The 20532-nt window shown below is 43.3% G+C and overlaps 1 protein-coding gene across 1 annotated transcript in view; it reads left to right on the forward strand.

Moving 5' to 3' along the window:
• THOC2 (THO complex subunit 2) overlaps window positions 1-20532 on the forward strand; it is a 202565-nt gene that overhangs the window by 18938 nt on the left and 163095 nt on the right. Inside the window, exons 3-6 of the mRNA XM_068251182.1 lie at window positions 10717-10808; window positions 13003-13054; window positions 14422-14492; window positions 19672-19793. Of these exons, the coding sequence (XP_068107283.1) occupies window positions 10717-10808; window positions 13003-13054; window positions 14422-14492; window positions 19672-19793 (337 nt within the window). The remainder of the gene's footprint in view (window positions 1-10716; window positions 10809-13002; window positions 13055-14421; window positions 14493-19671; window positions 19794-20532) is intronic.

Below are 20532 nucleotides of genomic sequence, written 5' to 3' on the forward strand. Positions count from 1 at the left end.
TTTGGCACTGTGAGCAGGTGCCAGGTCGTGCTGAAAAATGAAATCTTCATCTCCATAAAGCTTTTCAGCAGATGGAAGCATGAACCCACTTTTGAACAAGAAACAGCGGCAGAAGCGCCTTACCTGGGCTACAGAGAAGCAGCACTGGACTGTTGCTCAGTGGTCCAAAGTACTTTTTTTGGATGAAAGCAACTTTTACATGTCATTCGGAAATCAAGGTGCCAGAGTCTGGAGGAAGACTGGGGAGAGGGAAATGCCAAAATGCCTGAAGTCCAGTGTCAAGTACACACAGTCAGTGATGGTCTGGGGTGCCATGTCAGCTGCTGGTGTTGGTCCACTGTGTTTTGTCAAGGGCAGGGTCAATGCAGCTAGCTATCAGGAGATTTTGGAGCACTTCATGCTTCCATCTGCTGAAAAGCTTTATGGAGATGAAGATTTCATTTTTCAGCACGACCTGGCACCTGCTCACAGTGCCAAAACCACTGGTAAATGGTTTACTGACCATGGTATTACTGTGCTCAATTGGCCTGCCAACTCTCCTGACCTGAACCCCATAGAGAATCTGTGGGATATTGTGAAGAGAAAGTTGAGAGACGCAAGACCCAACACTCTGGATAAGCTTAAGGCCGCTATCGAAGCATCCTGGGCCTCTATAACACCTGAGCAGTGCCACAGGCTGATTGCCTCCATGTCACGCCGCATTGAAGCAGTCATTTCTGCAAAAGGATTCCCGACCAAGTATTGAGTGCATAACTGAACATAATTTTATGAAGGTTGACTTTTTTTGAAAACACTTTTCTTTTATTGGTCGGATGAAATATGCTAATTTTTTTAGATAGAAATGTTGGGTTTTCATGAACTGTATGCCAAAATCATCAATATTAAATCAATAAAAGGCTTGAACTACTTCAGTTGTGTGTATTTGAATCTAAAATATATGAAAGTCTAATGTTTATCAGTACATTACAGAAAATAATGAACTTTATCACAATATGCTAATTTTTTGAGATCCTGTACATTTAAAATTTAACCCTTTACCTCCCACCCTCTCCCATAGTTCTTTAAATAAATGATATGCATAAAGAAAAAGAGACAGATAAAAAAAATACATAGTTGCATTAGGGACTGAACTTTTTAAATATGTAATTTAAAAAGCTATATCAATGTTATCTGTGAAATTATGGGCTTCTACTTATTGATGGACGCAAATTTGAAAAAATGCACCTTTTTATTTCCAAATGAAATATTGGCAGCATACGTTGTACTAGGGGAATATTTTAAACATTTTGGCCTGGTGCACACCAGAGGAGTTTTTCTGAGCGTTTTGAGTTTTTAAATCTGCTGCTAATGTTATCCAATGTGTCTGTGCACACTGGAGCAATGAGGTTTTGTAAAAAACCCCATAGCATTACATTGGGAAGAGCTTTTAGAGGTTTCAAAAGCTCTTCCCAATCTAATGCTATGGGTTTTTTTACAAAACCTCATTGCTCCAGTGTGCACAGACACATAGGATAACATTAGCAGCAGATTCAAAAACTCAAAACACTCAGAAAAACTCCTCTGGTGTGCACCAGGCCTTTAATAACGGGACAAATGGGCAAATAAAATGTGTAGGTTTTAATTACAGTAGCATGTATTATTTTAAAACTATAATGGCTGAAAACAGAAATAATTAATTTTTCCACTTTTATTTTATGTTGTTCCTGTTAAAATGGTGAATGTTTTACATGGTGTGTTCAATAAAAACATGGAAACATTTAATTATTTGTGTGGTATTAGTTTGTGCACAAATACATATAATTCCAGAGTTGCCATACTTTTTATTGCTACTGTATATTTGCTCATAACATGCTAATAGTGTTTCTCACTGAGTAAGCAGAATAGTGTTTGTACTTAAGAGAACCCGAGGCGGGGTTCTTCCATTGCAATCCATATACAGAGGCTGGGTCTGCCTATAGAGCCCAGCCTCTGTTGCTATTTAGCTTCCCCCAAAGCCCCCCCCTGCGCGCTGTGAGACCCCATAAAACACAGCCGCGCTATGCGGCTGTGTTTACCTCACTAATGTTATGTAATGTCTCCGCTCTCCCCGCCTCCTGAATCGCTCTGGTCCCCGCCGGCGTCCCTTCCCTCCAATCAGTGGCAAAGGAAGGGACATGGGCGGGGGACCGTAGCGATTCGGGAGGCGGGGGAGCGGCGAGACTGACATCAGTGAGGTAAACACAGCGCGCTGCGACACGCTGCGTGTCGACAACGCGGCTGTGATTAATGGGGTCACAGCGCGCGGGGGGGCTTTGGAGGAAGTTACAAAGCAACAGAGGCTAGGCTCTATAGGCAGACCCAGCCTCTGTATGGGGATTGCGATGTAAGAACCCCGCCTCGGGTTCTCTTTAAAGGTTAATTTTTTTAATGGGCATCTATGCATCTAGAAAGAAAAACCCTCTTTGTGTGACTATTTGGTTTTATCTCAGTCTCAAGTACAACATCAATTTCTTTATCTTATAATGTGATATTTCAATATTGAAGCGAACATTTTAAAATTGTGCTTGTTGAGAGACTTCTGTAGTATCCCTGTGCCAGTTCACATGGACTGTTTCACGGCAGAGAACGACGGCCGCGGTGCTTGCCGTTCAAGTGATTGCCCCTGCCATGATCCTTTACAATCCACGCAAATGCTGCACTTGATCGCACCATTTCTCGTCGCATTAGGGTTGGGTAGCCACGCTTCTGTGTCATGGGAGAAGGCAGGTCAGGGGAACAGAATATCAAACGCTGTCATCGATGCGCATCCAACTGAGCCCTTTCGAGCGAAATCTTTCCAGAAGGCCAAATCAATCATACTGAAATCATTTGGGTGGCCATCTTGGGGCATCAATCTCTGTCATATTCGATCATTATGAGTGGACCGGCCAGATATTAATGCACAAATCAAGTATTGTATGGCACAGTTCCCCAACCCTGTCCTCAAGGCCCACCAACAGTACATGTTTTGCAGTAAACCACAAACATGCACAGGTGAGGTAATTAGTGTCTCAGCAGAGCTGATTACCTACCTCTGGATTTCCACAAAACATGCACTGTTTGTGGGCCTTGAGGACAGGGTTGGGGAACACTGTTGTGTGGCCACCCTAACTCTAACACCCATTTCCCCCCTCCCTCAGGTAATGCTCATCTGTAACATCCTAATCCTTAACTTTGACGAACTTCACTAACCCTAAGGGTGCCCATACATAACGGTTCGCAGCATCCATCCGGTTCAATCATAGTGGTTGAATCTGGCAGAGATTGATGCTGCAACATAACTGCCTGATCAGTACTTTCAAATGATTTCCAGCCAAAATGATCGGTCTGGCATGCTGGAAAGAGCTTGCTATGTAAGAAACGCAGCGGTGATGGTGTACGATAAGCTGATGGACTCCACGGCTGGTCTCCCCCTACGTAATATGTTGTCAAATATCTCTGAGAGCAGTGACATCAGCTATGTAATAGCCAAATACCAGCATTTAAATGAATAGCACAGACTCCTAGTTACAACCGGGGCAGGGTCTATCCATAGGGAATAATGATGAGCTTGATGGATGCTTGTGAGAAGGATAGGATACGTTGCCATTATTTTGTATGGCCACACCATCTCCTGCTTTTCTCATGGATCGGGCTACATGTACAGTTTTTAAAGAGACACTGAAGCGAAAAAAAAATATATTATGATTTGTATGTGTAGTACAGCTAAGAAATAAAACATTAAGATCAGATACATCAGTCTAATTGTTTCCAGTACAGGAAGAGTTAAGAAACTCCAGTTGTTATCTCTATGCAATAAAGCCATTAAGCTCCACGACTTTGAAAGTCGTGGAGAGGGCTGTCTTCTTACTTTTATTATCTCAACTGTTTTCTTTTTCTCTGCCAGAGGAGAGGTCATTAGTTCAGACTGCTCTGAAAGAATCATTTTGAATGCTGAGTGTTGTGTAATCTGCACATATTAGAGAATGATGCAATGTTAGAAAAAACACTATATACCTGAAAATAAAAATATGAGAATATTTTCTTTGCTGCTAATCTTCTAGTAATTATTCATAGTACACAACCAATTAATTATATCATATTTTTTTTCCGCTTCAGTGTCTCTTTAACCTTCTGCCGCCCGCGTCACGCCAGTAGGCGTGGCCGCGGCGGCAGCCCCAGGACCGCCTAACGCCAATTGGCGTAAAGTCCTTGGGCTCTGTTTTGCATGAGATCGCGCTCATGGTGCGCGCGCATCTCATGCTCGGAGGGCGGAGCTCCGCCCCGCCTTCAGTCTCCGAGCGGCTATTGCCGCTCGGGAGACTGTTAGACGGCGATCACGCCGTCTATTTACTAGGTGCAGCGCTGCGATGAGCAGCAGCGCTGCACTGGGGACAGCCGCGTGACACGGCTGTCCCCATGGGGGACAAGAGAGCGATCGGCTCTCATAGGCAGAAGCCTATGACAGCCGTAATTGCCGGCTGTGGGGTGGGAGGGAGGGAAGGGGTTTAAAGCAACAGTTTGTTTTTTTTTAGAAAAAGCAGCAACACAAATATTGATAAAGAAAAAATAAACATGGGGGGAGCGATCAGACCCCACCAACAGAGAGCTCTGTTGGTGGGGAGAAAAGGGGGGGGGGAATCACTTGTGTGCTGAGTTGTGCGGCCCTGCAGCTTGGCCTTAAAGCTGCAGTGGCCAATTTAGCTAAAAATTGCCTGGTCACTAGGGGGGTTTAGCCCTGCAGTCCTCAAGTGGTTAAAGGAAGCAAAGTAAACTCAAGAGGTAAAAATAGACTATGTGTGGGGAAAATGAGGTGATCTGAGGATAACTACAGTAAAAGCATATTCTCCAGAGTTCTAATGTCTTTCAGAGATTGAGGCAGATGTAAGAAGACTAAGTGGACGGGAGTAGATTGAGTTGAGCTCATTGACATAGTAGGCAGTGTTACTATGGCTAAGGGAAGTAATCGGCTCCTGACACTTAGCAATACTGGTATTTTTCCTGCGTATCGATCAGGAGGTCATTTTGTCATGCAGTTCTGCAGTTTTCACTCTAGGCAACCTCTACTCATGTACTTTATTAACATATGCTGACTTTATAATGCTCAAGTTTTCTTAAAGGGTCAGCTTAACCTCCTGGGGACTAGCAGCCTAACCCCCCCCTTAAAGAGGCACTTAAGTCTATAAAAAAAAATGAGTTTTACTCACTTGGGGCTTCCCTCAGCCCCCTGCAGTCGATAGGTGCCCTCGCCGTGTCTCTGCGATTCTCCCGTCCCCGGCGGCGACCACTTCCGGTTTCGCCGTCAGGACCCGACAGGCATGGGAACGCCTGACGGCGAAACCGGAAGTGGTCGCCGCCGGGGACGGGAGCATCGCAGAGACACGGCGAGGGTACCGATCGGCTGCAGGGGGCTGAGGGAAGCTCCAGGTGAGTAAAACTCATTTTTTTTTACTAGACTTAAGGTTCACCTTAACTGTAAAAAAAAAAAAAAGTTTTGCTTACCTGGGGCATCTACCAGCCCCCTGCAGCCATCCTGTGTTCTCGCAGTCACTCATGGCTCCTCTGGTCCCCCGCTGCCAGCTAGTTTCGTTTTTGCTGGCCGCCATGCGCACAGGATGGCTGCAGGGGCTGGTAGATGCCACAGGTAAGTAAAACTCAAATTTTTTTTTTCTTACAGTTAAGGTTCCCTTTAAAGGGAACCAGAGACGACCTATATTGAAAAAAAGGAAAAGCTTTTATACATACCTGGGGCTTCCTCCAGCCCCATAAGCCTGGATCGCTCCTACGCCGCCGTCCTCCGCTGCCTCTATTGCCGGTACCGGGTCCCGTCACTTCCGGCGGACGCGGCCAATTTTCCGCATGAACAGGGGCTCCCTCCATATCCTTATGCATGCGCCTGTGTAGTATGGAGGCGCATGCGTAAGTATATGGAGGGAGCCCCTGTGATGCGGAAAATTGGCCGCGTCCGCCAACAGTGACGCAATACGCTTACGCCGACTGGCCGAATGGGACCCGGTACCGGCGGATAGAGGAAGTGGAGGACGGCGGCTTGGGAGCGATCCAGGCTTATGGGGTTGGAGGAAGCCCCAGGTATGTATAACATTTTTTTTTTCAACAGCTCTCTTTAAGAACCAGAGCATGTTTCACATGGGGGGGGGGGGGGTTGCGTTTAGATAGCCAGGCAACCGCTTCCCCAGTATAGATAGCTAGGAATGGGTGTCCCCAGTATAGCCAGCATCCTTTACTCACCTCCCAAGCTCCAGTGATGAGCAGATCTACACCCTTCTGCACTGCCCGGCATCCTTGCTCGCACTGCAGCTAAGTTCCGGGTCCTGGCTTGATGATGTCATCGTGCCGGGACCCCGACATTAGAGGCAGAGCGAGCAGGGATGCCGGGCAGAGCAGAGGGGAACAATGATCGCCGGGGGAACGTCAGGAAGGTGAGTCCTGGTCCGTTTTTTTTTTTTCCCCCTCCCCAACCGCGCTGCTTACAGTGGCTCCTGATCTTATGGAAACGCGATCACAGGGACATCAGCGAGTACATAGACTTCACTGTCTGATGTTTCCATTCACCCCTAAATCGCAGCACATGGTTGCACACATTTTGGGGCCATTGCGCCCGCGATCCAATTCATTATAATGAATGGGATCGCAAGCGATGTCCCTGTGGGAGTCACGTGCAACGCAGAGCCGTGTTGGCGCCTGTGCTGCATAATGGAAACAAGCCCTTAGGCAGCCACAAGTGCGGCGTAGAATTTACTACGGGCAGTCCCCAGAAGGTTAAGCTTTGTACATGGCTAACATGGTCAGCAGGCCGTACGTTCTGTCCAGCAGTCTCTGTTCTGACTTGCAAGCTAAGCTTAGCCATGGTAAGCATGCTATGGAGAATACAGTGAATGAAATCCAACATGCTTGATTGCTTTTCCCCAAGCTTGTTTGGCTGCAGAGGATTGGAACCATTGATAGACACGGTAGACTGTCTGCTGGATCAATCAGAAATGATCAGTTGAATGACAGCTTTTAAGTCCCACCATTATGTCCCTCTAACTTGTGCTATTATTATATACCCTTAATGTGTGTCACCATTGTTTCCCCCCAGCCTGTGTCACCATTACATCTTTCTCCCTATCTTGTGCCACCATTATGTGCTCCCTAACCATTTCCATCAATACATTTTTATTGAGATTAATAAAGATCGATATACATATTAACATATAAACAGGCGATACGATAATTGGTGATACATAGTAATGAGTAAACAGGTAGCAAAAGTATTAAACCATCTAACTTGTCTACATGTCAACTTATACGTTTACTTATCAATTCTGGTGTTTTCTCGACCTCATGGGTAACCAGAAAGCAAGTACTCAGATGAATACCTGATAGAACCAGTTGGCCAGAAGGGCCTCTATCAGATATCTTTAAGGAAAGTAGAACAATATAGAGAGCCAGAAGAGGAAACAAATCGAAGACTTTTATTAAGACCTGTGTAAATGGGTGTTACCGCCAAGAAAATCCAGTTTTTCGAACAATAAACCATAATACCATATAACAGCTGATATTAGTTGCTCCCTAACCATTTAATCACCAGTGTGCCCCCATTATGTCTACCTCACTTTTGCCATCAGTGCATCGCCCCCAAGTTGTACCTTTCATTATGTCATTCCTAACGTTTGCCATCCTTGTGTTCCCCTAAAATGCTACAGTGCCATTATGTTACTCTTCCCAGTGCAATGCTGCGGATCAATCCATTTTCAATAGATTCCTTGCTGGAATCTATTGGAAATTGTTGTGCATTGTGGGGTAGGAATTAATTCTTTCTGAAAACTTCCTTTGTATACCCTGCTAGGTTGAATAGTGCTTTGGGAAGCCTTTGGAGGTACTCTCACCCCTGATTACTTCCAAAGACAAGTGCATCCGTACTGTGCATGCATAAGTCTGGGCTCATGCGTGCACAGTACAGATGTGCTCGTCCTCGGAAGTACTCACGTCCCCGAAGACTAAGTGTTGTTGGACCTAGCAGGTCAAAGGAGTTTAACCGGGTACCCTGCAGGAACGACGGCCAGCGCACAGGAATGGCCCTTTAGCAGGGGTAGGGAACCTATGGCTCGGGAGCCAGATGTGGCTCTTTTGATGGCTACATCTGGCTCACATACAAATCAGTAGGGGTTGATTCACTAAGCTACACTGCTCAAGCATTGCAGCTTAGTGTGGCAGCGCAAGTAAAATTTTCAAAGTAGGCACGCTACTGCTGTCACACGCACTACTAACTTACTCACACTACCCCAAAAACGAACGGCTGCTCTAATTGTCCCACTCTGGACCCTGTCAGGTCCAGTGACTTTGTAGGACAAGACCCCTTCACTTTGATTCGCCCAATAGGCTGCTTGTCACTTGACAGGCAGCCTATTGGTCCAAAGTGTGGGGATCTCGCCCTACAAAGTGAATCAACCCCCAAATCAACTAGCTAATTGTCCAAGCTGGTAGTCGGTATTTCTCCTGTCTGGCACTCGGCGAAATTGCTGATGTTGCTGAAACCCAAGAGAAGCTGAAGACATGTCTGACACTGCTGTTGCCCGTCGGATCAAATGTATGCACATCACCATGACACAAGGGTCGTGAGCCCTACTGTACCAGTTTGAAACATATTGTATGGCTCTCACAGAATTACATTTTAAAATATGTGGAGTTTATGGCTTTCTCAGCCAGAAAGATTTCTGACCTCTGCTCTATAGTATCCAGAGCTTTCCCTCCTTTTGGGTAAGTTTCAAGCCTGAAGCGAGTTACCTAACTTCAGGGTTACTTTACACAGGGTTCTGGAGAGAAGAGTGAGCTGCCATTATTAGTCTTTCAAGAAGATAAAGGACTATGTGGAAGAGAGGCTGGGCATTATAATGTAGGATGAGGAAGAATAAAAGGGGAAAGCAGCTGTGGAACTCAGAGGACATCTGTGAGGGGAAACAGCAGCCATAGTTATCACTAGAAAAGGTCAATGGGGAAGTAATAATTCCAACTAGCAGGCAAATGTTATCCATGTGTGTGCAGCTTCAGACTGGGCCAATCAGAATTTATAAAAAGTGCATTTGGCTATCCCAACTCCAATATAATCTATATTATATTTGCATGGAAGCTGGAATTAGCATCTTTTGACCATCTCTACTAAAGATGGGGAAGTGGCAGAATGCAGGTTGGAAGCATTGAAACCTGAGTATAAACCAGCATGGTTGGGGAGAGGGGGAGGAATCTCGGTTTATGCTCAATTATGTTACTTATTCCATATGATTGGAAGTGACTTATTGTGGAGGAAGATTGCTGAAGTGAAACTGTGTTCTAGATTATTCAAACATCTAGTCCACAAGCAGAAGACATAAAAATGAAAAACTAAAATCCGGAGAAGCCACTATGGCCTGGTGCACACCAAAAAACTCTAGCAGATCTGCAAAATGCTAGCAGATTTTGAAACGCTTTTTCTTCCTTTTCTGTAGCGTCTCAGCTAGCATTTTGCGGTTTTGTGAAGCGTTTTTGGTGTAGTAGATTTCATGTATTGTTACAGTAAAGCTGTTACTGAACAGCTTCTGTAACAAAAACCGCCTGGAAAACCGCTCTGAACTGCCGTTTTTCAGAGCGGTTTGCGGTTTTCCTATACTTAACATTGAGGCAGAAACGTATCCGCAATCCAAAATCTGCAGCATCCCGGGAGTATGCGTTTCTGCAAAACGCCTCCCGCTCTGGTGTGCACCAGCCTATTGAAATACATTGACCAAGCGTATCCGCAGCCGCAAGTGGATCGCAAACCGCAGCAGAACCGCTCTGGTGTGCACTAGGCCTAGGTGTGTGTGTGTGTGTGTGCGCGCTGGTGCTGGTATGAACGTTGCTTTCCAAATGGCAGAGGTCATATGGGAATTACTAGCTGGAAGATGACCTTTTTTAATGGATAATGTAAAACTAGCAGTGGTAATCTAGTGATGATTAATCTTGCATAAGGGCGTCTGCGTCTTTTCATAAAGCAGAAGATTGGTACTCTCTTTAGAGGCACTGTAAAGATTATTCAGGATATCACTTTTATGGTGATTTTCCTGGTTTCAGGACCAAAAACACTTCCTTTTATCTATGGTATATATTGTGATGTTTAGCTATGGGGAATCCCCACCCCCCTTCCCGAGCATTCTGGAAGACTATGCACTATTTTCACTGGCTTTGGAACTCTCAGTAACCAAACATTCCACAATGATGCATCTGACAGAACTAAAGATGTCTCCATCTGTGATAAATTTCAGAATGTAAATCTGGGTGTGGAAATATTTCACTTTGGTCAAAAACTGACTACAGTAATTTATAAATTACGGTATTCTTGCAGAAAAAAAAAAGTTATACATTACATTATTTTCACTACAGTTCCTCTTTAACAAAACATGTTTATTATTGAAGGGGTGGTGAAATGTGTAACATCCCCCCCCCCCCCCCCCCCCCCAAAAAAAAAAATAATATAAAATAAAAATGATATTCTGGCTTAGAAGAAATTGTACAATCAGTTGAGGTCTAAGAAAAATATACAGAATCACCAGAATAATTTTTTCAGTAACTCCCGACATCCAACCTCCCATCCCATATTAGAACTAAAGAGAGCCCCTCCCCATCATCGCTTTACCAGTCTATATCTGGAGTGATATTTGTACTTCATAAATGTAAAATACGTTTTCTTTTGACTTTCTTTTGCAGAAATCCAGCAGGTTCTTTATGAGCTTGCTTGCCAGGTAGTAAAAGGAAATCTGAAGCAAGACCAAGCTGCAGGAGTTCTCACAGATATTATAGTAAGTGTTGCTATAGCCTTAATTTGTCTTCATCAGAATACTTGTGTAACTCATGGTAGCTTTTACTACCTGATCTGGTTTAGAAAATAAAATAGAGGAGATGGTTATTCCTTGCATTTGTAATTCTGGGCTTGAAGAGTGAATGGGGATACCTTTCTTTGGTAGTTTAGCCAGTTAAAGTCCATTTCTAGTATAATGAAAAAAACATGAGCCTCTAGTAAATTGAAGATCCTGGCTTCCCAGGAAGATGGTGCTCTTCTTTAAAGGGAACCTAAACTGAGAGGGATATGGATTTTTCCTTTTAAAACTATACCAGTTGCCTGGCAGCCCTGCTGATCTCTTTAGCTGCAGTAGTGGCTGAATCACACACCTAAAACAAGCATGTAGCTAATCCAGTCTGACTTCAGTCAGATCACCTGATCTGCATGCTTGCTGAGGGGCTGTGGCTAAAAGTATTAGAGACACAGGATCAGTAGGAGAGTCAGGCAACTGGCATTATCTTAAAAGGAAATATCCATATCCTTCTCCATTTAGGTTCCCTTTAATGTCTTCTATGCAGGTCTTTTCTCTCCATGCTTCTGTGATTTTTCCCATCATCTCTGCTCTTTTATTGCTTATGGTCACGCTAAAGGTAGCGATTGTGGTCCTCTCAGCTACTTCCCTTCCCTTTCCATTGTATCTATTAGCACAAGGTGTGGGTTGTAATCATCGATACTGTCAAATTGTCAGCAGGGGAGAAGAAAGCATGTAGAATAAAAGCACAAGGGAGTAGAAGGAGAACCCGTCTTTCTCTCCAGTTTTTTTTTTTTTTTTTTTTTTTTAATGCATGGAGTTTTGCGCTAAAGCTGGATCAGCTAAGATTCTTGGTTAGTCGCCCAGCTGATGCAGAAGAGGAGGAGCTGCTTTAGGTTGATTCACGTTGATTTATAAAGTGCCTGAAAACTATTTCTTGTGGTTTTCCGATATGTTTGGACATTTTATGATTTTTTTTTTATTTTTTTTTTTTATTTGGTGGCTACTGATTAGTAAATCCAAACCCTTGGCCACTTTTTAACCACTTGGGACACGGACTCTAATCCACACATTGAAAAATTCCTAGGGAACTATTTTCTTTTTTTCACTGCTAGTGTGTCTGAGTTCCTCGTCCCATGTTAGACAATTCCAGACTGGTCCTGCTTGCCAAAGCGGCGTGTTCTAGTTTTCTGACCACCCTCCATCCGCTTGTGTATGCCAACCTATGGCTCTGGTTATACACACCAGAAGTTGGAGACCAAAAACTGCTTAGGTTAATTGCTATGAAAAATGTTTGTGTGAACTATATTCCTCACATTTTTTGTGGGATGAGTTCCTAGTATAGCGATTGCTGTTGCTGAGCTTCGAGCACACAAGGCAAAATAACCAGCTTACAGGGATCACAGATCTGAAAAGGACCACAGGTGTGATTACTTGACCACATTTTCTAGAGAATTATGGAGGTACCACCAGATTTGTTTTTTTTTCCTCTCAGTGCATCAGGTGCATTGCAGAATAATTCTGCGTGATAACTCCTTGCTCTTACAATTTTATAGGGCTGTTCACACTACTGTGTTGTAACTGATAAAGTTAGACTAATTTGCTACATGCAGGCTCTGAATTAATGACTTTGTCCAGTCTCCATTGCAGTTCACACACCTTTCAACACATGCATTGTGCAACGCACCACTGTGAATCCAGCCTTAGGGCACGTTCACACTTAGAACCGCAGAACGCCAGCGATTACCGCCGGCGTTTTGCGGGAGTGATTTTCCCGCGATTAGCGCGGAAAAATCACTGGACACTGTGGCGGTTTCAGAGCGATCGCGATTAGCATGTTGTGCACGCTAATCACGATCACTAATCGCGGAACGCTCGTCGGCAGCAAACCGCTGCATGCAGCGCGGTTGCGGTTATCGCTAACCGCAACCGCTGCAGTGAGAACACTGCCACTCCCTACATTGTGTAGCGGTTCTTGCAGAACCGCTAGCGGTTTGCCGTGAGCGGGAATCGTGCGATTCCCGCTCAGGTGAGAACGGGCCCTAAGTGCTAGGTCAAGGCTTGAATGGTGTCCAGAACTTGGCTGAGCCTGAGTGTAACTGTATTGAAAAGTAATACTTGGACATCAACTTGATTTATTTTTTTCCCCTCCTGTAATACACTTTTTTGTTTTGTTTTCCAGGATCTGAGGGAAGACATGCCTTCAGTACTAGCAGATGTATTTTGTGTTCTGGGTAAGTGCTATAAAAGTAGATCTCTGAACATTAATCAAAAGAGCAAACAGAAAGCACTTTGTATTTCATGATGTACATATGAAAAGAAGCGTGTTTGCAGGGAGCCTGCGCAGGTGTCTGTGTACTCAGATCATTTATCATCCAATTATGTACAGTTCATTAGATAAGTCTACACAATGAGTCAGAAATGTGCATCTTTGGGCCATTTTTCTGCGAGACATTCAGACTTTCTTACGTGGTACTTGTGGATGTGACATCACTGTTAATTGCTGCAATCTGGAATGGCAAAGCACTACTGAAATATGCATCCAAAAACTGTTTACAAAAGACTTCCAAACTAGACCTATTTTTAAAACCGCAAATTCAATTGTCAGTAATTCATAGAAGGGATGGTCAGTGAGATGTGAATTCTGAGCTGATGTTACGCAAATTCGTTCCGTTTGAAAGTGGACCAATCCAATGCAGCAGTGGCTTTATTTAGTGTTTAATATGTCTGATGTCTCGTACCATGTTATATTTTTTTTTGTCTCCTCCAGCCATATGGAGAACACCTTCAGGTTACTCCATGTGGTCATTCCGCCTTCTCCTCCATTCTGATGACTCATGCAGTCTGCTCTCTATCTAGACTGCTGTTGCTCTCAGAAAAGAAGAGGAGTGGCAAAAACGGTGCCATTAACATTTGGCATTGGATGAAGTTGAAAAACGGCTCACCCTTCTCCTGCAACAGTCCCGGTGGCGTCAGTTACTATTCCTCGTCTTCTGACGGGGACCAAATTACTGTCTGAGTGCCGCTCTAGCCGTAATTAATATTACGGCCTGTGGCGGCGCATGGTGTGCCCAAATTTTCCTATGCCGCCTTGCGCAGTTTCGAGAGGAGTGATCACATAGGAGTCGGCATGCTCAGCTGTGACCTGATTACTTAGTAGCTTATTCTAACTCCTGGATTTTTATATTTTTTGGGGTTAGGCAGAGAACAGATGTTCATGCGAAGACAACACATCTCTGCTTTTATTAAATGCATTTGTTGTCTTCTCCCAAGACAATTGTTCCTGAGAACGGCTGTTCCACCTTGGGTATAGCTATTCCCTGACATTATTCACCTCCCCTTCAGTTATCCCATATGATGTATTGGATAAATAGCTATTGTGGGCCCTGCAGTAGGGAACATCCTGCTTGTCCTTCCCATGGAGTAAAACTGGGTATTAAGCAGAGCATAAACTGTATACGGTAATCTAGCAAATCTAAATGGCTTTACTCCTGTAACTAGAGAGATGCTTCAAATTTGAATTTGCAAATTTCTTTAGATATTGTGTATACCAGGATCAATCAGCCAGCACCTTATTTTTCATATTTCTTTCTAAACATAGATATTGAAACAAGTTGTTTTGATGAAAAATGGAGGCGGGATCATTTTACACAGCTAGTGTCTTCATGTTTGGTAAGTGGGGCCTTTTATTCCTTTACTGATAAGTTGCAAGTGAACAAACATTGCAGTAGCAGTCCTGTAATTGCTGGCATTATATAAGGCATTTTCCTAATGGCTGGTACAGAAAAGTGTCCAGCATTCCAGAAAACATGCCATCTGAACTGTGGACTCAGAACTGCTGCTGTGCTGGAGACTTTCTAAGTCAACATTTATTTATTTGATCTATCTATTGAATCGCCAAATAAGCATGGTCAGGTCACGCTTGGTTAACATTTGAATAGTTAATGTATTAAAGCAAGTTCCTGTTAATGAAAGCAAATTACTGAATGCCCAAGTTCAGGCATGTCTTTTTTTTATGTATTAAATAAATAAATCTTATTTTATTTGAATGTTTTAAAAAAGAAATTCTCTTTTGAAAAATGAAAATACATACATTTCTATTTCTTAGCTTCTCATTTTCACCTCAGCAACCTCCAGTTCCATGCTCACTCCTCCTTCCGGGTCAGTCTGAACCTATAATAGCAATGATGAGGGGTGGTGGCTCCCAAATGATTGTCAGATTGTATATAAATAATAGAAAACAATAAAAACTATAAAAATGAGGTATCCTACCTCTCCACATGACACAACCCAGACAGGGCACCCTGGCCTAAAACTGAACTTCTGAAGGCACACTTATTGACACGAGGAAGCGGGCAGAGTCCTATGAAACGTGTTGTGTGTTTTTAAACATGCTTGAAAAAATCTGACCTGATCTAAAACTTTTTTTTTTCTCTTGTCGTTGTGTCATCTGGAAAGGTAGGATACCTCATTTTTATATTCTTTATTATTTTCTATTATTTACATACAATCTGACAATCATTTGGGATCCTCCATCCCTCATCATTGCTATTATAGCTTCAGACAATAATAATTTTGGCTCCTCCACCCCTCATCGCTAACCACACCTACTCTGGAGGTAGTCTTCCCACTGGTGTAGTGCTATCCACAGCCAGTAAGGGTCCTAGGAGAGCAACAATCCAGTTTTGGCAGGACCTGAGATACCGAGCAGGGATGTTTTTTCCCCATAGGTGACATACTGTGGTTGCAGGTTCTGCAGCCCACCTTTGTGAGTATAACTACTCTTTTTCTATTTAAACTATTCCCATATCCAACAATACTGCACCATTTGGCTCCTGGTCTTATCTTGTCACACATGCTACCGTGGATCCCCCACAGTGACCACTCCTATCTCTATGAAGCTATAATGCTAGGTACACACGATACAATTTTCTGTTAGTTCATGCCGGATCTTCCCGCAACCCCCACACCCCCAACACTACCGATCTTCATTTTGATCAATTTTTTAAACTATTTTTTTTTTATAGAAGCGAATAGAAATCGATCAAAATTAAGATCTGACATGTTGGAAAAAATCGATCTGGCAGGTCAATCTAACAGAAAATTGTATCTTGTGTACCTAGCATAATACACTATGGGTCAATAGGGAGGAGGAGTTCAGCTGACGAAGCAATCCCCAACTAAACCCAAATAGGGGATATTCTCAAGAAAATTGTTAATGGAGTAGGCAGATAGCTTAAGGGCCGCAAACCTAAAGAGCTATGCTAAATAAGAACATAAATGAAATGAAATTGTGCCCGGGAGACATAACATTTTCTGTTGTTGTTTCTTACCCTCACCAGCTGGGTGGATGTGCACCTTCTCCCACTCTTGTTGCTAATTTACCCCCAACTAATCCACCCTTTTGATCAGTCATGCTTTATTATGGTACAGAGAAGACAGCTGCTCTGTGTATTCAATACAATCTCTACCTGAGAAGAGCAGAGGCCCACGCCCTTTTTTTTGTTTTCTGCCCGGAGGAAAGCAGGTAACTCCACACGATCCGCACCATCAAAGGTCCATCTTTATTTATATCCACTTAAAACATGTTAAAACATACTGTGGGTGAGTACAAGGTGACGCACAGGCGTTTCAGACTGCTTAGTCCTTTCTCAAACCATCACAGACCCACGTGTGGGTCTTTGATGGTTTGAGAAAGGACTAAGCAGTCCGAAACGCCTGTGCGTCACCTTGTACTCACCCACAGTATGTTTTAACATGTTTTAAGTGGATATAAATAAAGATGGACCTTTGATGGTGCGGATCGTGTGGAGTTTCTGCAATATCACTTGTTACTCCAAGGTGTATCGCTGCACATCTTCAGCCATTGGTGCAGGAGCACTTATTTGCAACGGATGAAAGCAGGTGGCATGACTGACCAGGGATTTGAGGCGAGTCTGCAGAGTGAGTGGAAGGAGCTTCACATTTGACCATGCTTTTGTTTCATTTCAAGACTAGGGAATGGCGAGTACTTCTAGTAAACCTGATAGTACGCTCTTCCGTTTCAGGATAAAGTAGAAGACTTCAGTAGTACAGTTCTTAAGCTCAGTTCACATTGTATTTTAAAGCCAAATGGATCCGGTAAGGCAGATCTGGTTTTTGCTTCACCGTATCTGTAAGGCTTCGCTCACACTGGCTAAAGGATCTGTGGAAACGAATCTGATCACCAGTTGAATGGATCCGTTTTCACTTTGATCCGTGCACCTGAGCGCGCAGGGGTTGGGGGAGGGTTAACTTACCAGGCTTCCTTCTCCTTGTGTCTCACGTGGCTTCACATTACTACCACACTTCCTCCTTCAGCCTGGAAGGAGGAAGTTTGGTAGTCACATGACGCGACTGAGACAATAGGAGAAGACGGAAGCCTGGTAAGAAACTCTCCCTGAAGAAACTTTCCGTTCTCCCATTGCCCCCAATGTAGGGCTTCATCTTCTGTTTCCGGTCTGCTGGGCTCAGAGGTACCCAAAAAATTGGTGCTACAGCAAAGTTGTGCTCTGTCCCACGGAACGTACAGAACGGATCCGTTTGAGCGCATGGATGTAAACTGTTCCATTGGTTAATATTGGATCCGTTCGCATCCATTCCGTTTGTACAGTATACAATCTGCTTCCGGTCTGTTTTTTAACGTTAATGTAGACCGGACCTTACTTTCTGGGAATTGATTATTATGTGATAAAATATGGCATTAATGTGCTTTTTACATGCATATTAAAAGCCCCGATTCAAGAATTCCTTGCATTTTTCCTAACAAGGTATGCTCCACTCCGGGACCCAATTGCTGAGACAGCCATAGTTCATGGAGTCCATGCCACCTCCTACAACCTCCTCCCTCCCCTGGAAACACCTGTGGTGACCTGATATAGCTGAACTGGTCCTCCTGCATACCACCTGTAGCTGTGCTCTCCTAGATTATACACAGGAGGGGGAGTTCAGTGGCTATAACAATCACGCTTCCATCCAGAAGACCAAGCTTGACTTTATTTGTAGAGTAGGATGATGGCACTTCCCAGTATATGCATCTTCAGAGCAGGGGCAAACCCAGGATTTTCAAGGGGGGGGGGGGGGGATTCCTGAAAGGTCTCCCTCAGTCACAAACAATACAGTAAAATAATATGGTAGGACATCATGCTGGGTACACACAAGGCAATTTCCCGTCTGACTGACGACGGGATCGATCAGGAGTAGTTTGGATACAGATAATGAGGACAGCCAACGTTGGTAATGAAGGGAAAAGTGAAGCATTCACACGGCTGTGTTCTTACCTGACTCCCCAGTTCTGATCCATGCTCTATACACACTCTTGCCCCCCCCCCCCCCCGCGCTTGCCCATGCAGAGCGTTAATATACACAGCAGCACAAGAAAATATTAGCAAGACTTGTTACTAATATCTATTGTTGCATATTGCTGCAGCTTTATTTATCAGGGAACATTATTTATCCTGTTATTTAGTAATCGGAAGGTTACTTTTCTCATGAAGGTTATTTTTCTCATCAAGCTAGTTATAAGCTGTAAGCCCCCACAGCTGTCTTTATCTCCTGCCTGAGCCCATTTTTGTGCCATCAAAGTAGTTGTTGCATCCAGCAGAAGTGCTTTTTTATGTTTAGTAGAAAACATCCCCAAAAACCAGTCACCATAGTAGTAGTAGCGACATACCACTGCACAAGATGCTGTTTCAGATATCAATTCTCAAGCCATTAAGTGCACATCGCATATGAGGAGACTCCCCTTTTGTGGATGTTTTGTATTGGAGATTAAAATCTTCAATTGCTTTTGTGTTCTTTCAGTTTGAAATTGTAACTTTTGAACTGAATAAAGTAAATTGTCACAGAAATTGTGTTTTTCCACCATTATAACCACCATTATATTATTACATTTATTGACCATAATGCAAACATTATTTAAAGGGACTCCGAACACCTCTCATGGGCATACCTTTAAGACTCCGACCAGTACTGCAAAGTACTTAGAGACACTGAAGCGAAAAAAAAATGATGATATTATGATTTGTATGTGTAGTACAGCTAAGAAATAAAACATTAAGATCAGATATATCAGTCTAATTGTTTCCAGTACAGGAAGAGTTAAGAAACTCTAGTTGTTATCTCTATGCAAAAAAGCCATTAATCTCTATGACTTGCAAAGTTGTGGAGAGGGCTGTTATCTGACTTTTATTATCTCAACTGTAAGTAAACTAATTACTTTTTCTCTGCCAGAGGAGAGGTCATTAGTTCACAGACTGCTCTGAAAGAATCATTTTGAACGCTGAGTGTTGTGTAATCTGCACGTATTAGAGAATGATGCAATGTTAGAAAAACACTGTATACCTGAAAATAAAAATGAGGATATTTTCTTTGCTGCTAATCTTCTAGTAATTATTCATAGTACACAACCAATTCACTATATCATATATTTTTTTCGCTTCAGTGTCTCTTTAAAGATGCATACCATTCTGTAGCTTGTGCTCTCCTTTCAATTGATGCCTGAATCGCCGTTCTACACCAAATAGTTTTCGTTCGATTTCAATTTAAAAATCGCGGCTGCCATCTTGGCTATGTTATAACTTCCGGGTCACCCCTGTCTTCTCTGTTAGAGAAATGCTTCACTGAATAAAGCAGGAAGTAGAAGTGACACGCATGGCCATTGCAAGAAGCTCCTCCAGAGGGGTCATTGCACGACTTTGTTTGAAGTCGTCTGGCTTAAAGGCATGCCCATGAGAGGTGCTCGGAGTCCCTTTAAGAGTGTGGTTTCATTTTCTTCATTGAGTGGTTTTATACTGCTAAGTGCGGTTATAAGTCTTTGTGTCTCTCTTGACAGTATCTAGTATCTGACACTATTCTGAAGGAACGCCTGGACCCTGAAACACTAGAATCCCTTGGCCTCATCAAACAGTCCCAGCAGTTCAACCAGAAATCCGTTAAAATAAAGACCAAACTTTTGTGAGTATGCAGTGTACTATGTTCCATTTCTCAAGTGTTTGTAAGACTGTGGTAACTGCCAAACATCCTCATGTAGTTCATGAATGATTTTGTCTTGTCAGACTATCTTCTATACTGTTGGTAGTATTATAATTGATAGATATCACTGATCACAATGCACTATTTTATTACTGGTACACAATGATAGAAAACATCTTATTAACTGAATCGCGTGTTGATAAATCTATGTAAAGAAGACCTTTCCATTCCTGTACAAGTCATGTAAAATAAGTAAACTTTTCATGTAAATCCAGTTTCTATTTGTTTCCTTGGGTTTTATATGTGATAATTTAAAGACTATAGGTGTATTTTAGTTACTGTGATGTCAGATTTCATTCCTCAGCAGCTGTCCTCGCTTAGGCCCAGTGCACACCAAAAACCTCTAGGAGATCTGCAAAACGCTAGAGGTTTTTGAAGCAGATTTCAGAGCGATTCTAGCATGGCTGTGGAGTCAGTCGAGGAGTCGGGGCAATTTTGGGGACCCGGAGTTGGAGTCGTTGATTTCATAAACTGAGGAGTCGGATGATTGATGTACAAAATCCCTGTTAAGTATTAGACTAAGGAGTCGGAGTCGAGGAGTCTGAGCCATTTCGGGTACCCGGAGTTGGAGTCGGAGTCGTGGTTTCATAAACTGAGGAGTTAGAGTCTGAAGATTTTTGTACCGACTCCACAGCCCTGGATTCTAGGCATGTTTAGAGAG

This window comes from Hyperolius riggenbachi, chromosome 8 (assembly GCF_040937935.1).
Source record: "Hyperolius riggenbachi isolate aHypRig1 chromosome 8, aHypRig1.pri, whole genome shotgun sequence".
Taxonomy (NCBI): Eukaryota; Metazoa; Chordata; class Amphibia; order Anura; family Hyperoliidae; genus Hyperolius; species Hyperolius riggenbachi.